Below are 20,133 nucleotides of genomic sequence, written 5' to 3'. Positions count from 1 at the left end.
CAAACTGCACTTATGGTAGGTAGTAAGGAAACCAACAAAAAGGAAAAAACTGCCTGACATTGCGCTCACCAATCAACCTGTCACAGATGCATCTGTCCATGAAGGTATTGGTAGGAATGATCACCGCACAGTCTTTGTGGAGACAAAGTCCCACCTTCACACTGAGGATGCGATTCATCGTATTGACACTGCCAACCTGTTAAATGGAGCAGATTCAGAAAAGATCTAGCCACTCAAACAAAAACAAAAAGTGCTGGAAAAACTCAGCAGGTCTGACAGCATCTGTGGAGAGAAAGGCAGAGTTAACGCTTCAAGACTAAAGAGAAGTAAAAATGTGGTGAAATGTATATTGTTTAATGGGGGTGGGACAGGTGAACCTGGATAGAAGGCCAGTGATAGGTGGAGGCAAGGGAGAGATTGCAAAAGATATCATAAACAAAAGGTTGAAGAGGTGTTGATGGTGGTGATACTGGCTCAAGGAGGTGCTAATGGTGACACTGAGTGGAAAGGAGAATGAGCAAGTGACAGATGGCCCTAGTGGGGGTGGGTGGGGGGGGAACAGTGTGGGAGAAAAGATCAAAATGGGCTAAAAGGTGGGGATAAAACATGAATAAAAATGGAAATAAATTTTTTAAAATAATAAAAATAGGTGGGAAAAAAAATATATATATATAAAAATTGAAAAATATTTGAAAAAAGGGGATCAAAAAGGGCTAAGGATGGAGGAGAGAGTTCGTGGCCTAAAGTTCTTGAACTCAATGTTAAGTCCAGAAGGCTGTAAAGTGCCTAATCGGAAGATGAGGTGCTGTTCCTCCAGTTTGCATTGAGCTTCACTGGAACAGTAACATGTGGGCATGACAGCAGGGTTGAAGCTCAATGCATCTGGTTCACTAATGTACTTTAGGGAAGGAAGTCTGTCATCCTTACCTGGTCTGGCCTCCAGACATACAGCAATGTGGTTCACTCTTAAAACGTCCTCTGAAATGGCCTAGCAAGCCACTAAGTTGTAACACACAGCTACAAATCCACAAAAAAGGAATGAAACCGGTCGGGCCATCCAGAATTGACCTCGGCACCGGAAACAACAACGGCAATCTCAGCCATGTCAACCCTGCAAAGTCCGCCATACCAACATCTGGGGGCTAATGCAGAAATTGGGAGAGCTGTCTCACAGACTAGTCAAGGAACAGCCCGACATACTCATCCTCACAGAATCACACTGTTGCAGATGCCACCATCACCATTCCTGGGTATGGCCAGTCCCACAAGCAGGAGAGGATCAGCAGAGGCAGCGGCACAGTAGTATACAGTTGGGAGGGAGTTGCCCTGGGAGTCCTCAAAATCGACTCCGGACACCATGAAGTCTCATGGCATCAAGTCAAACATCAGCAAGGAAACTTCCTGCTGATTACCAAGTACCTACCTCCCTCAACTGATGAATCAGTACTCCTCCATATTGAACTCCACTTGGAGGAAGCACTGAGGGTGGCAAGGGCACTGAATGTACTCTGGGTGAGGGATTTCAATGTCCATCACCAAGAGTGGCTCGGTAGCACCACTACTGACCAAGCTGGGTGAGTCCTCAAGGACATAGCTGCTAGACTGGGTCTGCAGCAGGTGGTGAGGGAACCAGCAAGGAAAAACATACTTCCCTCACCAACCTGCCTGCTGCAAATCCATCTGTCCATGACACTATCGGTAGGAATGACCACCGCACAGTCATTATGCAAAGTCCTGCCTTCACATTGAGCATACCCTCCATTGTGTTGTTTGGCAATACCACAGTGCTAAATGGGATAGAATTCAAACAGACCTAGCAACTCAAGACTGAGCATCCATGAGGTGCTGTGGGCCATCAGCAGCACCAGAATTGTACTCGAATACAATCTGTAACCTCATGGTCTGGCATATCCCCCACTCTACCATTACCATCAAGCCAGGGGATAAGCCCTGGTTCAATGAAGGGTGCAGGGGGGCATGCCAGGAGCAACACGAGGCATATCTAAAATTGAAGAGTTAACCTGGTGAAGCTATAACACAGGACTACCTGTGTGCCAAACGCCATAAGCAGCAAGCAATAGGCAGGCCTAAGCAATCTCACAACCAACGGATCAGATCGAAGCTCCACAGTCCTGCCACGTCCAGCCGTGAATGGTGCTGGACAATTAAACAACTCACTGGAGGAGGAGGCTCCACAAATATCCCCATCCTCAATGAAATAGGAAACATACTTTGCTTATCAGAGCAAAAGATAAGGCTAAAACATTTGCTACAATCTTCAGCCAGAAGTGCCGAGTGGATGATCCATCTCGGCCTCCTCCAGAGGTCCCCAGCATTACAAATGCCAGTCTCCAGCCAATTCGATTCGCTTCATGTGATATTAAGAAACGGCTCAAGGTACTAGACACTGCAAAGGCTATGGGCCCTGACAACATTCTGGCAATTGTACTGAAGACTTGTGCTCCAGAACTTGCCGTGCCCCAAGCCAAGCTGATCCAGTACAGTGACAACACTAGCATCTACCCGGCTATGTGGGAAATTGACCAGGTATGTCCTGTACACAAAAAGCAGGACAAATCCAACCCGGCCAATTACCGCCCCATCAATCTATTCTCGATCAGCAGTAAAGCAACGGAAGGGGTCATCAACAGTGCTATCAAGCGGCACTTGCTTAGCAATAGCCTGCTCACTGATACCCAGTTTGGGTTCTGCCAGGGCCAATCAGATCTTGACCGCATTACAGCCTTGGTTCAAACATGAACAAAGGAGCTGAATTCCCGAGGTGAGGTGAGGGTGACTGCCCTTGACATAAAGGCAGCATTTGACAGAGTGTGGCATCGTGCAGCCCTAGCAAAACTGGAGTCAATGCAAATCAGGGGGGAAAAACTCGCTAGTTGGAGTCATACCTAGCACAAAGGAAGGTGGTTGTGCTGGTTGGAGGTCAGTCAGCTCAGCTCCAGGACATCACTGCAGGAGTTCCTCAGGATAGTGTCCTAGGGCCAACCACCTTCAGCTGCTTCATCAATGACGTTCCTTCCATCATAAGGTCAGAAGTGGGGATGTTTGCTGATGATTGCACAATGTTCAGCACCATTGGCAACTCCTCAGATACTGAAGCAGTCCATGTCCAAATGTAGCAAGACCCAGACAATATCCAGGCTTGGGCTGACAAGTGGCAAGAAACATTCCATAAGGCCATTAAGACGTAGGAGCAGAAGTGGGCCATTCAGCTCATCGACTCTGCTCCGTCATTCAATGAGGTCATGGCTGATCTGATAATCCTCAACTCCGCTTTCCTGCCTTTTCCCCATAAACCTTGATTCCCTTACTGATTAAAAATGTCTATCTCAGCCTTGAATATATTTAATGACCCAGCTTCTACAGCCCTCTGCAGTAAAGAATTCCACAGATTAACTACCCTCAGAGAAGAAATTCCTCCTCATCTCTTTTTTTTAAATGGACGACCCCTCACTCTGAGATTTTGCACTCTGGGACTAGACTCTCCCACAAGGGGAAACAACCTCTCAGCATCTACCCTGTCAAGCCCCCTAAGAATATTATATATTTCAATAAGGTCGCCTCTCATTCTTCTAAACTCCAATGAGTACAGGTCCAACCTACTCAACCTCTCATAAGAAAATCCCTCCATGCCCGGAATCAAGCTTGAGAGCCTTCTCTGGATTGCCTCCAATGCCAGTATATCTTTCCTTAGATAAGGGGACCAAAACTGTTCACAGTATTCTAGCTGTGGTCTAACTAGTGCCTTGTATAGTTTTAGCAAGGTGTCCCTATTTTTATACTCCAATCCCTTTGAAATTAAGGCCAATATTCCATTTGCCTTTCATATTACCTGTCAAACTTGTATATTAGCTTTTTGGGATTCAAGCACAAGGACTCCCGAATCCCTTTGTGCTGCAGCCTTCTGCAGTCTTTCTCCATTTAAATAATATTCAGCTCCTCTATTCTTCTTGCCCAAGTGCATAACCTCACATTTTCCAGCACAGAGGGATTCGGGAGTCCTTGTGCTTTATATTCCATCTGCCACTTAATTGCCCACTATCTCTTAACATGTAGATATCCCTCTGTAGACTCTTTCCATCATCCTCACCACTTGCCTTCCGACCCATTTTTATGTCATCCGCAAATTTGGCCATAGTACATTCACTTCCCTTATCCAAGTCATTAATATATATCGTAAATAATTGAGGCCCCAGCACTGATCCCTGTGGCACTCCACTAGTTACAGGTTGCCACGCTGAAAATACCCCCCTTATCCCAACTCTCCGTCTTCTATTAGTTAATCAATCCTCTATCGAAGCTAATATACTACCCCAACACCATGGGCTCTTATCTTACTAAGTAGCCTTACGTGCGGTATATTATCGATCACCTTTTGGAAATCCAAATATATTATATCTACTGGTTCCCCTTTATCTATCCTGCTTGTTGCTTCCTCAAAAGAATTCTAATAAATTTGTCAGGCATGATTTCGCCTTCATGAAGCCATGCTGACTCTGCTTGATTAGATTCTGTAATTCTAAATGCTCTGCTATTACATCTATAATACACTCTAACATTCTCCCAATGACAGATATTAAGCTAACTGGTCTATAGTTACCTGTTCTTTTTGTCTCCCACTCTTTTTGAATAAGGGTGTTACATTGGCAGTTTTCCAATCCTCTGGGACTTTTCCAGATTCTAAGGATTCTTAGAAGATTACTACCAGTGCATCCACTATCTCTGTAGCTACTTCCTTTAATATCCTAGAATGCAACCCATCAGGTCCAGGGGGCATATCGGCCTTCAGCCCCATTAGTTTCCCTAGTACTTTTTCTCCAGTGATAGTTATTGCATTTTTTCCTCCCCCTCTTTTGCCCCTTGATCATTTAGTTTTGGAATGCGATTAGTGGCTTCTACCATGAAGACCGAAGCAAAGTGTTTATACAACTCCTGTGCCATTTCCTGGTTCCCCGTTATTATTTCCCCAGCCTCATTATCTAAGGGGCCTATATTGACTCTGGCCTCTTTCTTCCTTTTTATATATTTAAAGAAACTCTTACTGTTCCCTTTTATATTACTTGCTAGTTTACCCTCTAAGTTTAGTTTCTCCCTCTTGATTATTTTTTTGGTCGTCTTCTGTTGGTTTTTAACTTACCACTAATCTCTGCCACATTGTGTCTTTTTTCTTTCACTTTGATACTATCCTTAACTTCCTTGGTTAACCCTGGTTGGTTTACCCCCTTCCTACAATCTTTCTTCCTCACTGGGACATATCTTTGTTGTGAGTCATGAATTATTTTCTTAAAAGTCTGCCATTGTTCATCAACTGTCTCTTCTGCTAAACTCCATTCTCAGTCCACTCTAGCCAACTCTGCCCTCATTCCATTGTAAATACCCTTATTTAAGATTAGCACAGATGTTTCTGACCCAAGTTTCTCACTCTCAAACTGAATGCTAAATTCCACCATGTTATGGTCATTGTTTCCTAGGGGATCTTTCACTCTGAGATCTTTTATTAAACCTGCCTTATTACACATTACCAGATCCAAAATAGCTTGATCCCTGGTTGGATCCACAACATATTGTTCCAGGAAACTGTCCCGAATACATCCTATGAATTCTTCCTCGTGGCTACCTCTGCCAATCTGATTTTCCCAATCTACATGAAGATTAAAGTCACCTATGATTAATGGAATGCCTTTTTTACATGCCCTCATTATCTCCTGATTTATTCTCTGTCCTACAGTATAGACTACTCCTACCAGTGTCATCTTCCCCTTCTTCTGATCCAAGATACTTTCTTGCCACTGTACTTATTCCATCTCGTACTAACAAAGCTACCCGACCACCCTATCCTTCCTGCTTGTTCTTTTGAAAAGTCACATTTCCCTGAATATTTAGTTTCCAGCATTGATCTCCTTGTAACCACGCCTCTGTAATGGCTATAAGATCATACCCATTAACCTCTATTTGTGCTGTTAATTCATTTATTTTGCTCCGAATACTATGTGCATTTATGTAAAGAGCCATTAATTTTGCCTTATTACCATTTTTTCCCCCTTTGACCCTATTTGCTGCTGTTTTTTTATGTTTGTACACTCTGCCCCGTCCTGTCGCACTCTGGGTATCATTACCTAAATAGCTGCCCTGCAATGCTGCCATATCCTTTTCCTTTGTAAGCCTACGTATCCCCTCTCCAGAACCCTCCCCCCCTCTATTTAGTTTAAAGCCCTCCCTACAGCCCTAGTTATTCGCTTCGCCAGGACACTGGTTCCAGCACAGTTCAAGTGAAGTCCCACCGGAACAGCTCCCTTCTACCCCAGTACTGGTGCCAGTGCCCAAGAACTGAAACCCACTCCTCCCACACCAATCTTTGAGCCACGCATTTAACTACTTGACTTTATTAACCCTATGCCAGTTTGCCCGTGGCCCAGGTAGTAATCCCAAGAACCTTGGAGGTTCTGCCTTTTAATTTGGATCCTAACTGTTAAAATTCTTTTAGCAGAACCTCCTTTCTAGTCCTATCAATGTCGTTAGTACCAACATGGACAGCGACAACTGGATCCCACCCCTCCCACTGCAAGTTCCTCTCCAGCTCTGAGGAGATGTCCTTAACCCTGGCACCAAGCAGGCAACACAGCCTTCGGGACTCACGCTCACAGCTGCAGAGAACAGTACCCATCCCTCTAATTATACAGTCCCCTACCACTACTGCTTTGCTATTTCTTCCCTCCACTTGAATGGCTCCCTGTACCATGGTGCCGTGGTCAGTTCACTCATCTTCCCTGCAGTCTCTGCTCTTGTCCACACAGCTTGCAAGAACCTCATAACTGTCGGACAGTTGCAGGGGTTGAGGATCCTCGAATGCTACCCCCGGGCCCCCACAACAGCTTCACCTGCAGTCACACCCTCCTGTTCCTGATCACAGAACAAGTTTGAATTACCTAATCTGAAGGGTGTGACTGCCCCCTGGAACAAAGTGTCCAGCTAACTTTCCCCTCTCTGATATGGCGCAATGTCTGCAGCTCAAACTCCAGCTCCTTAACTCAAATGTAAATTTCCTTGAGCTGCAAACACCTGGTACAGATGTGTTCGCTCTGGATCACCTTGGTGTCCAGCAGATCCCACATGCTGTAGCAACAACACATCACCCATCCTGCCATCACTATCGTATTTTATTCAAATTAATTCCTCTAGTATCCCCGCTCTTTACATTTTATTGAATTATTTTTTGTATACACCAGTATCAATCTTATACTTCACAAGCTATCAATAAGGAAAAGAGAAAAAATGACTAGAGACCTAAGCACAAATTAATGGCCTTAGTTTGACTTTAAAGGTTAGAAATACTCACCAATCAGCTGCTCTCTGCGCTATTTTCCCTCTTGCACTTTTTAACGGTCTCTCACTCTTCTCGTACTCTCTCATTGTTAAAGATCACTCTCCTCTTAATCTCTCACTATTGAAGGTTATACTCCTCTCACTGTTAAAGGCCACTCTCCTCTGGCACTCTCTCACTGTTAATGGCCCCGCTGCTTCTCTCTCACTCTCTCGTTGTAAATGGCGCTGCTGCTTTTCACAAGTGCTCTGGCTGTAAATGGTCCCAATGCTTTTCACAAGTGCTCACATAGGCAACATCTAAAGGTCAACATTCACGCCACAAGTGCCAGGCAATGATCATCTCCAACAAGAAAGAATCCAACCAACGCTCCCTGATGTTCAATGGCATTACCATCACTGAATCCCCCATTATCAACATCCTCGGGCTCACCACTGACCAAAAACTGAACTGGACTAGCCATATAAATACTGTGGCTAACAAGAGCAGGTCAGAGGCCAGGAATTCTGCAACGAGTAACTCACCTCCTGGCTCCTCAATGCCTGTCCACCATCTACAAGGCACAAGTCAGGAGTGTGATGGAATACTCCCCACTTGCCTGGAAGAGTGCAGCTCCCACAATACTCAAGAAGCTTGACACCATCCAAGACAACACAGTCCGCTTGACTGGCATCACATCCACAAACATTTACTCCCTCCATCACCGACGCACAGTGGCAGCAGTGTGTGCCATCTACAAGATGCACCACAGGAATTCATCAAGGCTCCTTAGAGAGCACCTTCCAAACCCACAACCACTACCATCTAGAAGGACAAGGGCAGCAGATACATGGCAACACCACCACCTGGAAGTTCCCCTCCAAGTCACTCACCACCCTGACTTGGAAATATATCGCCGTTCCTTCACTATCGCTAGGTCAAAATCCTGGAACTCCCTTCCTAACACCACTGTGGGTGTACCTACACCACATGCACTGCAGCGGTTCTAGAAGGCAGCTCACCACCACCTTCTCATGGGCAACTAGAGATGGGCAATAAGTGCTGGACCAGCCAGCGAAGCCCACATCCCGTGAATTAATTTTTTTAAAATGTGGAAAATTGCCCAGCTAAATAATATCCACAAAAAGCAGGACAAATTCAATCTGGCCAATTACTGCCCCATCAGTCTACGCTCAATCATTAGCAAAGGGATGCAAGGAGTCTTCAGCTGTCCTATCGAGCAGCATTTACACAGCAATAATTGCATACCAATGCTCAGTTTGTATTCCACTGGGGCCACTCTGCTCCTGACTTCATTACAGCCTTGATCCAAACATGGACAAAAGAGTTGAACTCAAAAGGTGAGGTGAGAGTGACTGCCCTTGACATCAAGGCAGCATTCGCCTGAGTGTGGCATCGAGGACCGCTAGCAAAATTGAAGTCAATGGGAATCAGGGGGAAACCCTCCATTGGTTGGAGTCATATCTAGCATAAAAGGAAGATGGCTGTGGTTACTGGAGACCAAATCATCTCAGTCCCAGGGCATCACTGCAGGGGTTCTTCAGGGTAGTGTCCCAGGCACAACCATCTTTAACTGCTTATCAATGACCTTCCCCACATCATAAGGTCAGATGTGGGGATGTTCGCTGATGACTGCACAAATGTTCAGTACTATTCGCAGCTCCTCAGTTGCTGAAGCAGTCGTGTCCATATGCAACAAGACTTGGACGACATTCAGGGTTGGGCTGATAAGTGGCAAGTAACATTCATGTCACACATGTCAAAAAATGACCACCGCCAACAAGAGAATCAAACCATCTCCCCTTCCATCACTGTATCCCCCGTTATCATCAACCTGGGTGTTACCAGAAACTTAACTGGAATTGCATACAAACATGCAGGAATTCACCAAGGCTCCTAAGACAGACCCTTCCAAACTCACGACCACTTCTATCTAGAAGGACAAGGGTAGCAGATATATGGGAACACCACCGCCAGGGAGTTCCCCTCCAAGTCACTCACCAACCTGACTTGGGCATATATCGCCGTTCCTTCGCTGTCGCTGGGTCAAAATCCTGGAACTCCCTTCCTAGCAGCACTGTGGGTGTACCTACACCACATGGACTGCAGCGGTTCAAGAAGGCAGCTCACTACCACCTTCTCAAGGTCAACTAGGGATGGGCAATAAATGGTGGCGCAGCCAACGAAGCCCACATCCCATGAATGAATAAAAAAAAATACGAATTAGGAGCAGTAAGTCATTCGGCCTCTCAAGCCTGCTCTGCATTAAATAAGATCATGGCTGATCTGATTGTGGCCTCTACTTTCCTATCTACCTCCTATACCCTTTGACTTCCTCAAGAATATATCTATCTCAGCCTTAAAAATTTTCCATGACCCAGCCTCCAATGCTATGTGGGGAAGAGAATTCCTCACACTAACAACCCCCAGAGAAAAAAGAAATTCTCATCTCCATCTTAAATGGAAGGCCCCTTATTTTTAAGCTGTGCGGCTAGAACAAGAAGGTCACAGTCTCAGGATACGGGGTAAACCATTTAGGACTGAGATTAGGAGAATCTTCTTCACTCAGACAGTGGTGAGCCTATAGAATTCTCTACTACAGAAGGCTGTAGAGGCCAAGTCACTGAATATATTTAAGGAGGAAATAGGTAGATTTCTGGACTCTAAAGGTATGAAGGGGGATGGGGAGAGCGTGGGAGCACGGCATTGACTACGGCCATAATTATATTGAATGGCAGAGCAGGCTTGAAGGACCGAATGACCTACTCCTGCTCTTATTTTCTATGTTTCTGTGTTTCTACGTTTCCCCCAGTTTCAGTTTCTCCCACAAGGGGAAACATCCTTTCAACATCCTTCCTGTCAAGTCCCCTCAGGATCTTCTGTTTCAATAAGGTCACCTTTCATTCTTCTAAACTCCAATTGGTATAGGCCCAAACTGCTCAACCTTTCCTCATAAGACAGCCCCTTCATTTCAGCAATCAGTCAAGTGAACCTTCTCTGCACTGCTTTCGCGATTCATGTGCCAGGATACCTAGTACTGCAGAGTCCTGCAATCTCTCTCCATTTAAGTAATATGCTGCTTTTTGATTTTCCCTGCCAAAGTGGACAAGTCCACATTTTCCTACATTATACTTCATTTGCCAAATTTTGCCCATTCACTTAACCTTTCTATATCCCTATGCAGACTCCTTATATCCTCTTTACAGCTTACTCTCTTACCTATCATTGCGTAATCAGCAAATTTAACAACCATACATTCATCCAAGTCATTGACGTAGATTGCAAATAGTTGAGGTCCCAGCACTGATCCCTATGGCACTCCACTGGTTACATCTTGCCAACTTGAAAATGACCCACTTATCCCTACTATCTGTTTCCTGTTAGCTAACCAATCCTCTAACCTGCTAATATATTACCCCTACAACATGAGCTCTTATTTTGTCTAGTTACCTTTGATGTGGCACCTTGTCAAATGCCTTTTGAAATCCAAGTACACCACATCTACAGGTTCCCCTTTATCTGCATTGTTTGTTCCTTCCTCAAAAAACTCTAAATTAGTCAAACGCAATTTCTCTTTCACAAAACCATGTTGACTCTGCCTGATTGCATTAAAATTTTCTAAGTGCCCTGCAATAGCCTCCTTAATAATACATTCTAGCATGTTCCCTATGACAGATGTCAGGCTAACTGCCTGTAGTTTCCTGCTTTCTGTCTTCCTCCTTTCTTGAATAGAAGAGTTACATTCACTATCTTAAAACCGGTTGGGGCCTTTCCAGAATCTAGGAAATTTTGGAAAATTAAAACCAATGCACTATTTCAGCAGCCATTTCTTTTAAGACCTCAGGATGAAGTCCAACAAGATCTGCAGACTTGTCAGCCTTTAGTTCTAATAATTTTCTCAGTACCCTTTCCCTGGTGATTTTAATTGTTTCAAGTCCCTCTCTCCCTTTCACCTCATGACTTACAATGATTTCTGGGATATTATTTGTGCCTTCTAGAGTGAAGACAGCAAAATATAATTCTTTGCTGGTTTTTATATTCTGTTGAATCTTCTGACCTGTCACCAATCTTCACAGAATTGTACCTTTTTCATTTCAATTTGATACTACATTTAACTTCCTTAGTTAGCCACGAATGATGCATCCTTTTTCTGGAGTCTTTCTTTCTCCCTTTCTAACAGCACTATGGGTGTACCTATACTACATTGACTGCAGTGGTTCAAGAAGGTGGCTCACCACCATCTTCTCAAGGGCAAGAGTTTTTTCACCCAGAGGGTAGTGGGAATCTGGAACTCACTGCCTGAAAGGGTGGCAGAGGCATAAACCCTCATAACATTTAAGTAGTATTTGGATGTGCACTTGCGATGCCATAGCATATAAGGCTATGGGCCTAGTGCTGGAAAATGGGATTAGAATAGTTAGGTACTTGTTTGACCAACACAGACTGGATGGGCCGAAGGGCCTTTTTCTATGCTGTAGACCTCTTTGACTCTATAACTATGGATGGACAATAAATGCTGGCCTAGCCAGCAACACCAGTATCCCATAAAAAGAATAAATTCTAAAAATGCACCTTTGCTGAATGTTATGAAATATTTCCTTAAATACCTTCCACTGCATCTCTACTGACCTACTCCTTAACCTAATCTCCCAGCTCACGTAGCCAGCTCACGTTGCCTTTATTTAAGTTTAAAACATTAGTCTTAGACCCACTCTTCTCTCCCCCGAACAGAATACAAAACTCAATCATGTTATGATCACTGCTACCTAGGGGTTCCTTTACTATGAGATCATTAATTAATCCTGTCTCATTGCACATCATCAGGCCTAGATTAGCCTGCTCTCTGCTTGATTCTAGGACATGCTGCTCTAAGGAACTGCCCGAAAAGCACTATGAACTCACCTTCCAGGCTACCTTTGCAAATCCGAATCATCTAATCTACATGTTGATTAAAATTGCCCATGATTATTGCCGTGCCTTTCTTATAAGCCCTCATTATTGGTTATGAGCAGGTCAGAGTCTGGGAATTCTGCAGCAAGTAACTCACCCCCTGACTACCCAAAACCTATCCACCATCTACAAGGCACAAGTCAGGCATGTGATGGAATACTCTTCACTTGCCTGGATGAGTACAGTCCCAACAACACTCAAGAAGCTTGACATCATCCAGGACAATGCAGTCCACTTGATCAGCACCCCATCTACCATCTTAAATATTCACTCACTCCATCACCAACTTACAGTGGCAGCAGTGTACACCATGCACAAGACGCACTAGAGCAACTTGCCAAAGCTCCTTCAATGGCACATTCCAAACCCATGATCTCTACCACCTAGAAGGACATGGGCAGCAGATGCATGGAAACACGACCACCTCCAAGAGCTCCCCTCCAACCACTACCACCCCCTAAGCCATACACCATCCTGACCTAGAACTATGTTACCATTCCTTCACAGTCATTGGGTCAAAATCCTGGAACACCCTTCATAACAGTACCGTACAGGTCCTACATCAGAAGCACTACTGCGGTTCAAAGGCGGCGGTTCACTACCAGCTCCTCCATGGTAATTAAGGATTTGGAAGAAATGCTGGCTTTGTCAGCAATGCTCACATCCCATGAAAAAATGCTTCTTTTTCTGCAGCAATCTGTTCAGGTGAGGTGTAGGAACTCAAAAATGCAATTTCCAAAGGATGAAACATATTATAGTTTATTTGATTTTTGTAATGCAAGGGCATTTGATACAGGAATAGAATGCTTATACTTTTTAATCCCATTAAGTAAATGCCAGGTAGTGACGATCTTGAACAAAAAGTCCAGCCATCTCCCCTTGACCTTCAATGGTACAACCACAGCTGAGTCTCCCACAATCAACATCGAGGGGGTCACCAACTGACCAGAAATTTAACTAAACCAGCCAAATCAACAACATAACTACAAGAGGAGAGCAGATGTTAGGTATTCTGTGTCAAGTAGTTCTCACTGCTTAACTCCTCAAAGTCTCTCATAATTTGAAGGCTTTAAGATAGGTGTGTGGTAGAACACTTACAACTCCTCTGGATGGGGATGCAGACACAACAACGCAAGAAACTCAACGCTATCATGACATCACAGTTTTCTTGATTGGTACCCATCATTGGATTCAATAATGCCCATCCATCACCCATTCACTGTGCTGCAGCATGTACAATTTACAGGTGAACTGTAGCACTCTCCAAGTTTATTCTGACAGCAAACAAATGCAAATCACCCTCGGCGATGACCTGCTTGATCTGCAGCTTCACATCAGCTGCAAATGTGACCTCTACCACCAAGGAAAATAAGAGCAGCAATGCTGTGGGTACATCAGCTCTGGGTTTCTCTGCATCCTTTCCTTCAATCATGGTTCAATATCCTGGAATTCTCTACCTGACATCATTGTAGGAGCAGAATCAGTACAAAGACTGAAGTTCCAGGAGAAGACTTAACATCATCATCTCAGAACAGCTATGGAATGGGCAATAGCTGCAGTCTTTCCTGTGCTGCTACATCTTGAGAACAAATAATTTTAAAAACTGAAGAACTCTCCCCTTCTCAAACAGAATCAATGCATCTTCAATGTTCACCTAAATTAGCAGACCCTATTTGTGCCTCATCTAATGAATGGCATCTCATTGCAGTTTTTCTACAATATTGCAACAGGGTGTCAGCTTAAATACTTGCCTGGGAAAATTACAGTCCAGATGAAATATGGAGAAGGTTGGGGTGGGGAGAGCAGTAGCATGGATTAACATTTACATACTTTTCCATCTCATGAATTTAAGAAGGAGCTGCAGGTTGAATGACTAAGGGCCTAAAGCCAATACTACATTTGATAAAATCTGAAAAATTAAATATAATTTGTCTGCCTAAAAAATATTTTCAAAGCTCTCATGACGGTTCAGTTGGCCAGTACATGATCCCCTACAGAACTGAGCCAAATAGGAAAGGAAATCAAAGGCCTGATTCACCAGCCCCAGAGGGATTAGCATAAAATCTGGACTAATAATTCAGAGGCCCTGGCTAATGCCCTGGGGCCAAGAGCATTATCCAAGAGCCAATCCCACTATGGCAACTGGTAGAATTTAGATTCAATTAATAAAATCTGGAATTGAAAGCCAGCAACAGTATCCATGAAATTACCATCCATTGTAAGTCAAACCTATCTGGTTCACTAATGCCCTTTTGGAAAGGAAATCTGCCATCCTTACCTGGTCTGGCCAAGATGTGACTCCAGGCCCACAGCAATGCAGTTATCTCTTAACTGCTCTCAAGGGCATTTAGGGGTGGACATCAAATGCTGGCTTTGCCAGCAATACCCACACCCATGAACGAATATAACTTTTTTTTCTTTTTGAGAAGCTAGGCAGATCTTTTCATGGCACAAATGCCGGCATTTCTGGGGGGGGACAGCAGCTTGTTAATTTATTTTTCATAAGAAATGTAGAATGTTGCAGTGCCTTGCTTAAATTGAACTTTCTGTCTTGGCATAATGAAGGAAACAGGTTTAATGAAATTGTAACAGCCTACCCTCCTGAACAATGGTTCCATCGATAACTGGATGAAGTGGTCATTTTGCATGTATGAACTTGAGCTGAATGGGAGCAAGCTATTCAACAATAAGAAATGTCATATCCGAGCCTGATCTTGCCCCTACCTAAAATTTGCACACTTATACTTTCAACCAGAGATTGGCCCAGATTATCAGCGTTTGCAGTCATTACTCCTCTGAAACTGACAGCAACCTCAAGAGTCCACACATGCACGCTTAAACTTGGAAATCCAGAAGCAGGTGCCAGTGATTCTATGCTTCTCCATAGGTTGCCCTGTTGAAGTCCTTTTAGTCTGCAATCAATTAGAAATTACTAAACTGACAAGAAATTTCCCCTTTAAGCTATCAGGCTCACTGCAAAAAATCTTGAAAATGTTAGATCTTGTTAAAGGAGATGTAACTGAATTTTTAACAGCGAATTGTGTTCATAATTAGTGCTGAACAGTCTCAATGGCCCTGAGAAACTAATTTTAATTTTATGGATTGTTACTGCTATGCTTAAAAAAAACTCACATATTTCTAAAATATCTTTATGATATTTCAGTTTCTACATTAATCCCATGTATATGTCCCAATCATTTATTTTGCACTCTATAAAATGTAATCAAAAGTGAAGGATAATCAGTGCATTTTACTTCCTGGTTTGCGGACAGTGAAATGCAGGCCATTATGTGGTCTCAGTTTGTGGGAGCTTGCTGTGTGCAAATTGGATGCCGTGCTTCCTACATTTCAACAGTGACTACAATTTCTACTACGTTGGCTGCAGTTAGACCTTGGAGTCAGGTATTGTTACTGTGCCACCTCAAACACTAACTAAGTGCTTTGGGACGGTGTGGGATTGGAATCCCATCCAACTGGCAAATTTATGGAATATAATTTCAAACCCACGGACATGTTTCGACTTCATGATTGGAACTATAATTACAAAAAAATAAGCTGCAGTCTGCAGCATAGGGCTGGGCAGCAAGGAGTTAATTCGTACATTAGTTAAAAAACAGTGACTCATCATAAAGGTTTGGATATTGACTGACTGCTATCAGGGAACAATGGTACCAGGGAAATGCCATTACCTGCCATCAACTAATGCAATCAAGAAGCCTGATTACCCAATACAATGGCACAAAGGACATATCATTAATATAATACATTCAAGGAATTATGCAACCAAGGTCTGCACCACAGGTAATGGTACTGGAATATGGTCATTCAAACCCTCATTAACCTTGGAGCCAGGTGTTGTTACTGTGCCACCTCAAACAGCAGGAAAATTGCTCATACAATGAGAACTGATAATATCTTCCATGGAAAACCCTGTACTGTTTCAATCAGCAGGAGGTGATGACATTTGGACTTTGCATGGAATTAACTAAGTTGGACATTGGAACAACAGGAAATATGTTTTGACATGTCTGAGTTAAATTATCAAAGAAGAGCAGATCTGAGTATCTGGGCTGCAGTTGGAAGGAGGGTCAGGGCTGGTCACCTTGACTCAGGCCTACATTCATTACTGGGCAGACCAGCCGTATCGGTGATTATAAGTGTTTTCAACCATATCATGGTGATATTGGCCTGAAGGTTTTGGGTTACAGTAGGAAGAAGGGTCAAGTTTGGTCACCTTGTCTCAGACCTACAGTCAACACTGCTCAGGCCAGCCGTGTTGGGGATTGTAAATTTCAGCCAAATTATAGTGATATTGGTCTGAGGGTTTCGTTTGGGGCAAAAGTTTGGTGTTTCTGCTGGTACCTTGTAACTTGTTTCAGCCATATCTTGGTGATACTGGTCTGAGGGTTTTTCCTTGAGGTTTCAGGACAAGATGCGGTGTTTTGCCTGTGTTTTTGTAAGTTTAAATCAAGTTATGGGGGCTTTGTGCAGAGTTAGCATTTTTGTAAGTTTAAGCCCGAGTCATGGTGACTTTGTGTCGGGTACTGGGAATGGGTTGATTTAAATTTTAGGGTTTTGTACTGTGGGGCTGTGGGCAATTCAATAAAGCAATTGTGAATTATCAGAAGAAGTTTGTCTCGCTGGTCATTCTGTTCATGCACGTGAATCTGGTGTCACGAACTTGAGTGTGGGGGAGGGTCTTTGAGGGAAAAGAGGAACCCCTACAATGGGTTGACGTTGGGAAAAGCCCTATCTTTCTTACTGTCATTTATATGATTTCCCTGTCCCACCACTCTAGCCAAAGGGCAATTGAGGCCAGCTGCAGAAGTCAGCTAACCCAGTGCAGGACTGGAATCAAGCCTGAACCTTACTGGTGTATACTTCTCAGCCCCGTACAGGCTAGTGCACTCACACTAACTGGACAGACTTGTAATGTACCAATTTTATTTTAACATGACCCACTTTAAATCCATATCACATCCTTGGAAAATTAGTATGAAAATTTTTGAACATGCATGCATTACAATTAGCATTTTAACCTAATTTACTTCATATCATAACTGGATGATCAAGAAGGTAAGAAACATACAATCACAAGCAAACTACACTGAGGCATAGACATGTAGTGTTGAACAAGACAGTTCATATTAGATGCACTAAAGCAGCTTTAACTCACCACTTCATGAACAGAACGGTTGAATGAATCTTCCTCAGTGAGGATTAGAAGAATAATAAGAGCCATGTACACATGGTGAGAATTCCGCTCTTCAACACAATACAAAGTCTCAAGAATTGGAAGAACCTGCGAACCAAAGAGGAAAACAATACAATCAATTCTTACTCTATTTTCCTACCTATTTGACCTTGCTCCCACTTATCTCCTTTTTAAATAAGGGGCCTCATTTCAGTGAGAATTAACCTGTAAATTCATCTGTCATTACCACTTCCTTCCCTCTTCTCCTGAAAGCAGTGACTTAAGCTCCAATTCTTTTGGTCCGGGTGCCAATTTTCCATGTGTAAGCACAGGATGCATCCCCATTTGAAGCTGGAAAACAAATATTTTAAAAGCAGGCAAACTGGTACACCTCACCACCAATTTCGGTTTTTGCCCAAGATTCCACTCCTTCACCCAGGTCTTAGTTATCAGAAGAGATCACAGGCAATCCACTCTAATCTCTTAGTCAGAGAATACTCTATGGTCTCAAACTATAGAGAAAAATAATTTTCATATTTCTTTCCCTGGTAATATTTCAGACAGCTGGTCTTAACTGTTAAAACTTCTGAACCCCTCTTTGCATCACTGTCTGCAATTGATAACCATTCATTATTCTCAACAAACTATCATATAGTCAGTTACATGATCCAAATGTAGGTTCTGGGTCTATAAACTCTCAGAATCACAGAATTTTAACAGCACAGAAGGCCATTCAGCCCATTGTATATGCACTGGCTCTCCAAATGAGCATTATGACTTCTTTAGCCAGAGAGTGGTGAATCTATGGAATTCATTGCCACAGAAGGCTGTGGAGGCCAGGTCATTGAGTGTATTTAAGACCAAGATAGATAGGTTCTTGATTGGTAAGGGGATCAAAGGTTATGAGGAGAAGGCGGGAGAATGGGGTCGATAAACTTATCAGCCATGATTGAATGGCGGAGCAGACTCGATGGGCCGAATGGCCTAATTTCTGCTCCTATGCCTTATGGTCTTATGACCTAGTGCCATTGCCCTGCCTTTTCCTCGTACCCCTGTACATTGTATTTGTTCAAACAATCATCTAATGCCCTCTTGATTGCCTCGATTGAACCTGTCTCCACCACACTTCTAAGCAGTGCATTCCAGACTCGAACCACTGGTTGAGCAAAAAAGCTTTCTCTCACGGCACATTTGCTTCTTTTGCAAATCACTTTAAATCTGTGTCCTTTCATTCTTGATCCTTTTACAAGCAGGAACAGCTTCTCCCTATCTACTCTGTCCAGCCCCCTCATGATTTTGAACATCTCTACTAAATCTCCTCTTAGCCTTCTTCTCTCCAAGGTGAACAGTCACAACCTCTCCAATCTATCCTCATAGCTGATGTTTATCATCCCCGGAACCATTCTTGTAAACCTCTTCTGCGTTCTCTCCAATGAGTTCACATCCTTCCTATAATGTGGTGCCCAGAACTGTACACAATATTCAAGCTGAGGTCTAGTGAATATCTTACATAAATTCAGCTTAACCTCCCTGCTCTTGTACTTTATGACCCCATTAATAAAGCCCAGGATACTATATGTTTTATTAACTGCTCTCCACCTGTCCTGCCACCTTCAATGATCTACGCACATATACACCCAGGGCTATCTGCTCCTGCACCCCCTTCAAAGTTTTGCCCCGTATTTTACATTGTCCGTCCATGTTTTTCCTACCAAAATGCATCACCTTCTCCGCATTGAACTTCCATCTGCTACTTATCTGCCCACTCCAGAAACTTGTCTATGTCCTCTTGAATTTCCACACCGTCCTCCTCGCAGTTCACAACGCTCCCAAGCTTCATATCATCCACAAACTTTGAAATTGTCCCCTGCACACCAAGATCTAGATCATTAATATATATCAGGAAAAGCAAGGGTCCCAATACTGACCCCTGGGGAACTCCACTACAAGCCTTCCTCCAGCTCAAAACATATCCATTGACCATTACTCTCTGCTTCCCATTTTTCAACCAATTTAGTATCCACTTTGCTACTGTCCCTTTTATTCCACGAGCAATAGCTTTTCTCACAAGTCTGTTGTGTGGCACTGTATCAAATGCCTTTTGAAAGTCCATGTACACCATAGCTGCAACATTACCCTCATTGACCAAGCCTGAACATTAGTGGAAAGAAAACGAGGAAAAGCAAACAAAATTTGTACTCTTGATCACTATCCAGTGACACCTGTTGGAAAGAGTGCATGGGAACAGTGGAGGAGGATAGTACTGAGGTTCAATATGATGCCCATCTGGTGAAAAGCCTCCTGACACACATAAACCAGGCTCAGAAATAAACTATCACAATATCATAAAATATTAATTTATGTCATCAGCTGGACATACAGATGTATTGAACTTTCTTAAAAGTTAAAAAAGGACACTTTTCCTAAGCAAAGGAAACTGGCTTATGGCAGCTACAATGTTGCATTTGCGAAAGACACAGCTGCTTTTATGGAGACAGAGTCTATGGAGCTCTCAGAGAAAGGTCATATGATCAAACTCTTGGGTGTAAAAAAGATATTGGATTTCTGGACAGTCTGAGAGAGACTGCCAGGGGGCAACAGGCTTACCACATCTTTCTTCTTCTGAAACCTCTCTTATCAAAGTCGTATG

General features: G+C 43.4%; 1 protein-coding gene across 5 annotated transcripts in view; it reads right to left on the bottom strand.

The window, feature by feature from the left end:
* dym (dymeclin) overlaps positions 1-20,133 on the bottom strand; it is a 531,615-nt gene that overhangs the window by 343,411 nt on the left and 168,071 nt on the right. For all 5 annotated transcript variants that reach the window (XM_078552754.1, XM_078552781.1, XM_078552773.1 and 2 more), the window contains exon 11: positions 17,466-17,591. In XM_078552754.1, coding sequence (XP_078408880.1) covers positions 17,466-17,591 — 126 coding nt within the window. The remainder of the gene's footprint in view (positions 1-17,465; positions 17,592-20,133) is intronic.

The sequence above is a fragment of the Cetorhinus maximus genome, chromosome 1 (assembly GCF_964194155.1).
Source record: "Cetorhinus maximus chromosome 1, sCetMax3.hap1.1, whole genome shotgun sequence".
Classification (NCBI taxonomy): Eukaryota; Metazoa; Chordata; class Chondrichthyes; order Lamniformes; family Cetorhinidae; genus Cetorhinus; species Cetorhinus maximus.
Note: the sequence above shows the minus strand (reverse complement) of the source record. Positions and strands in the feature narration are given on the sequence as shown.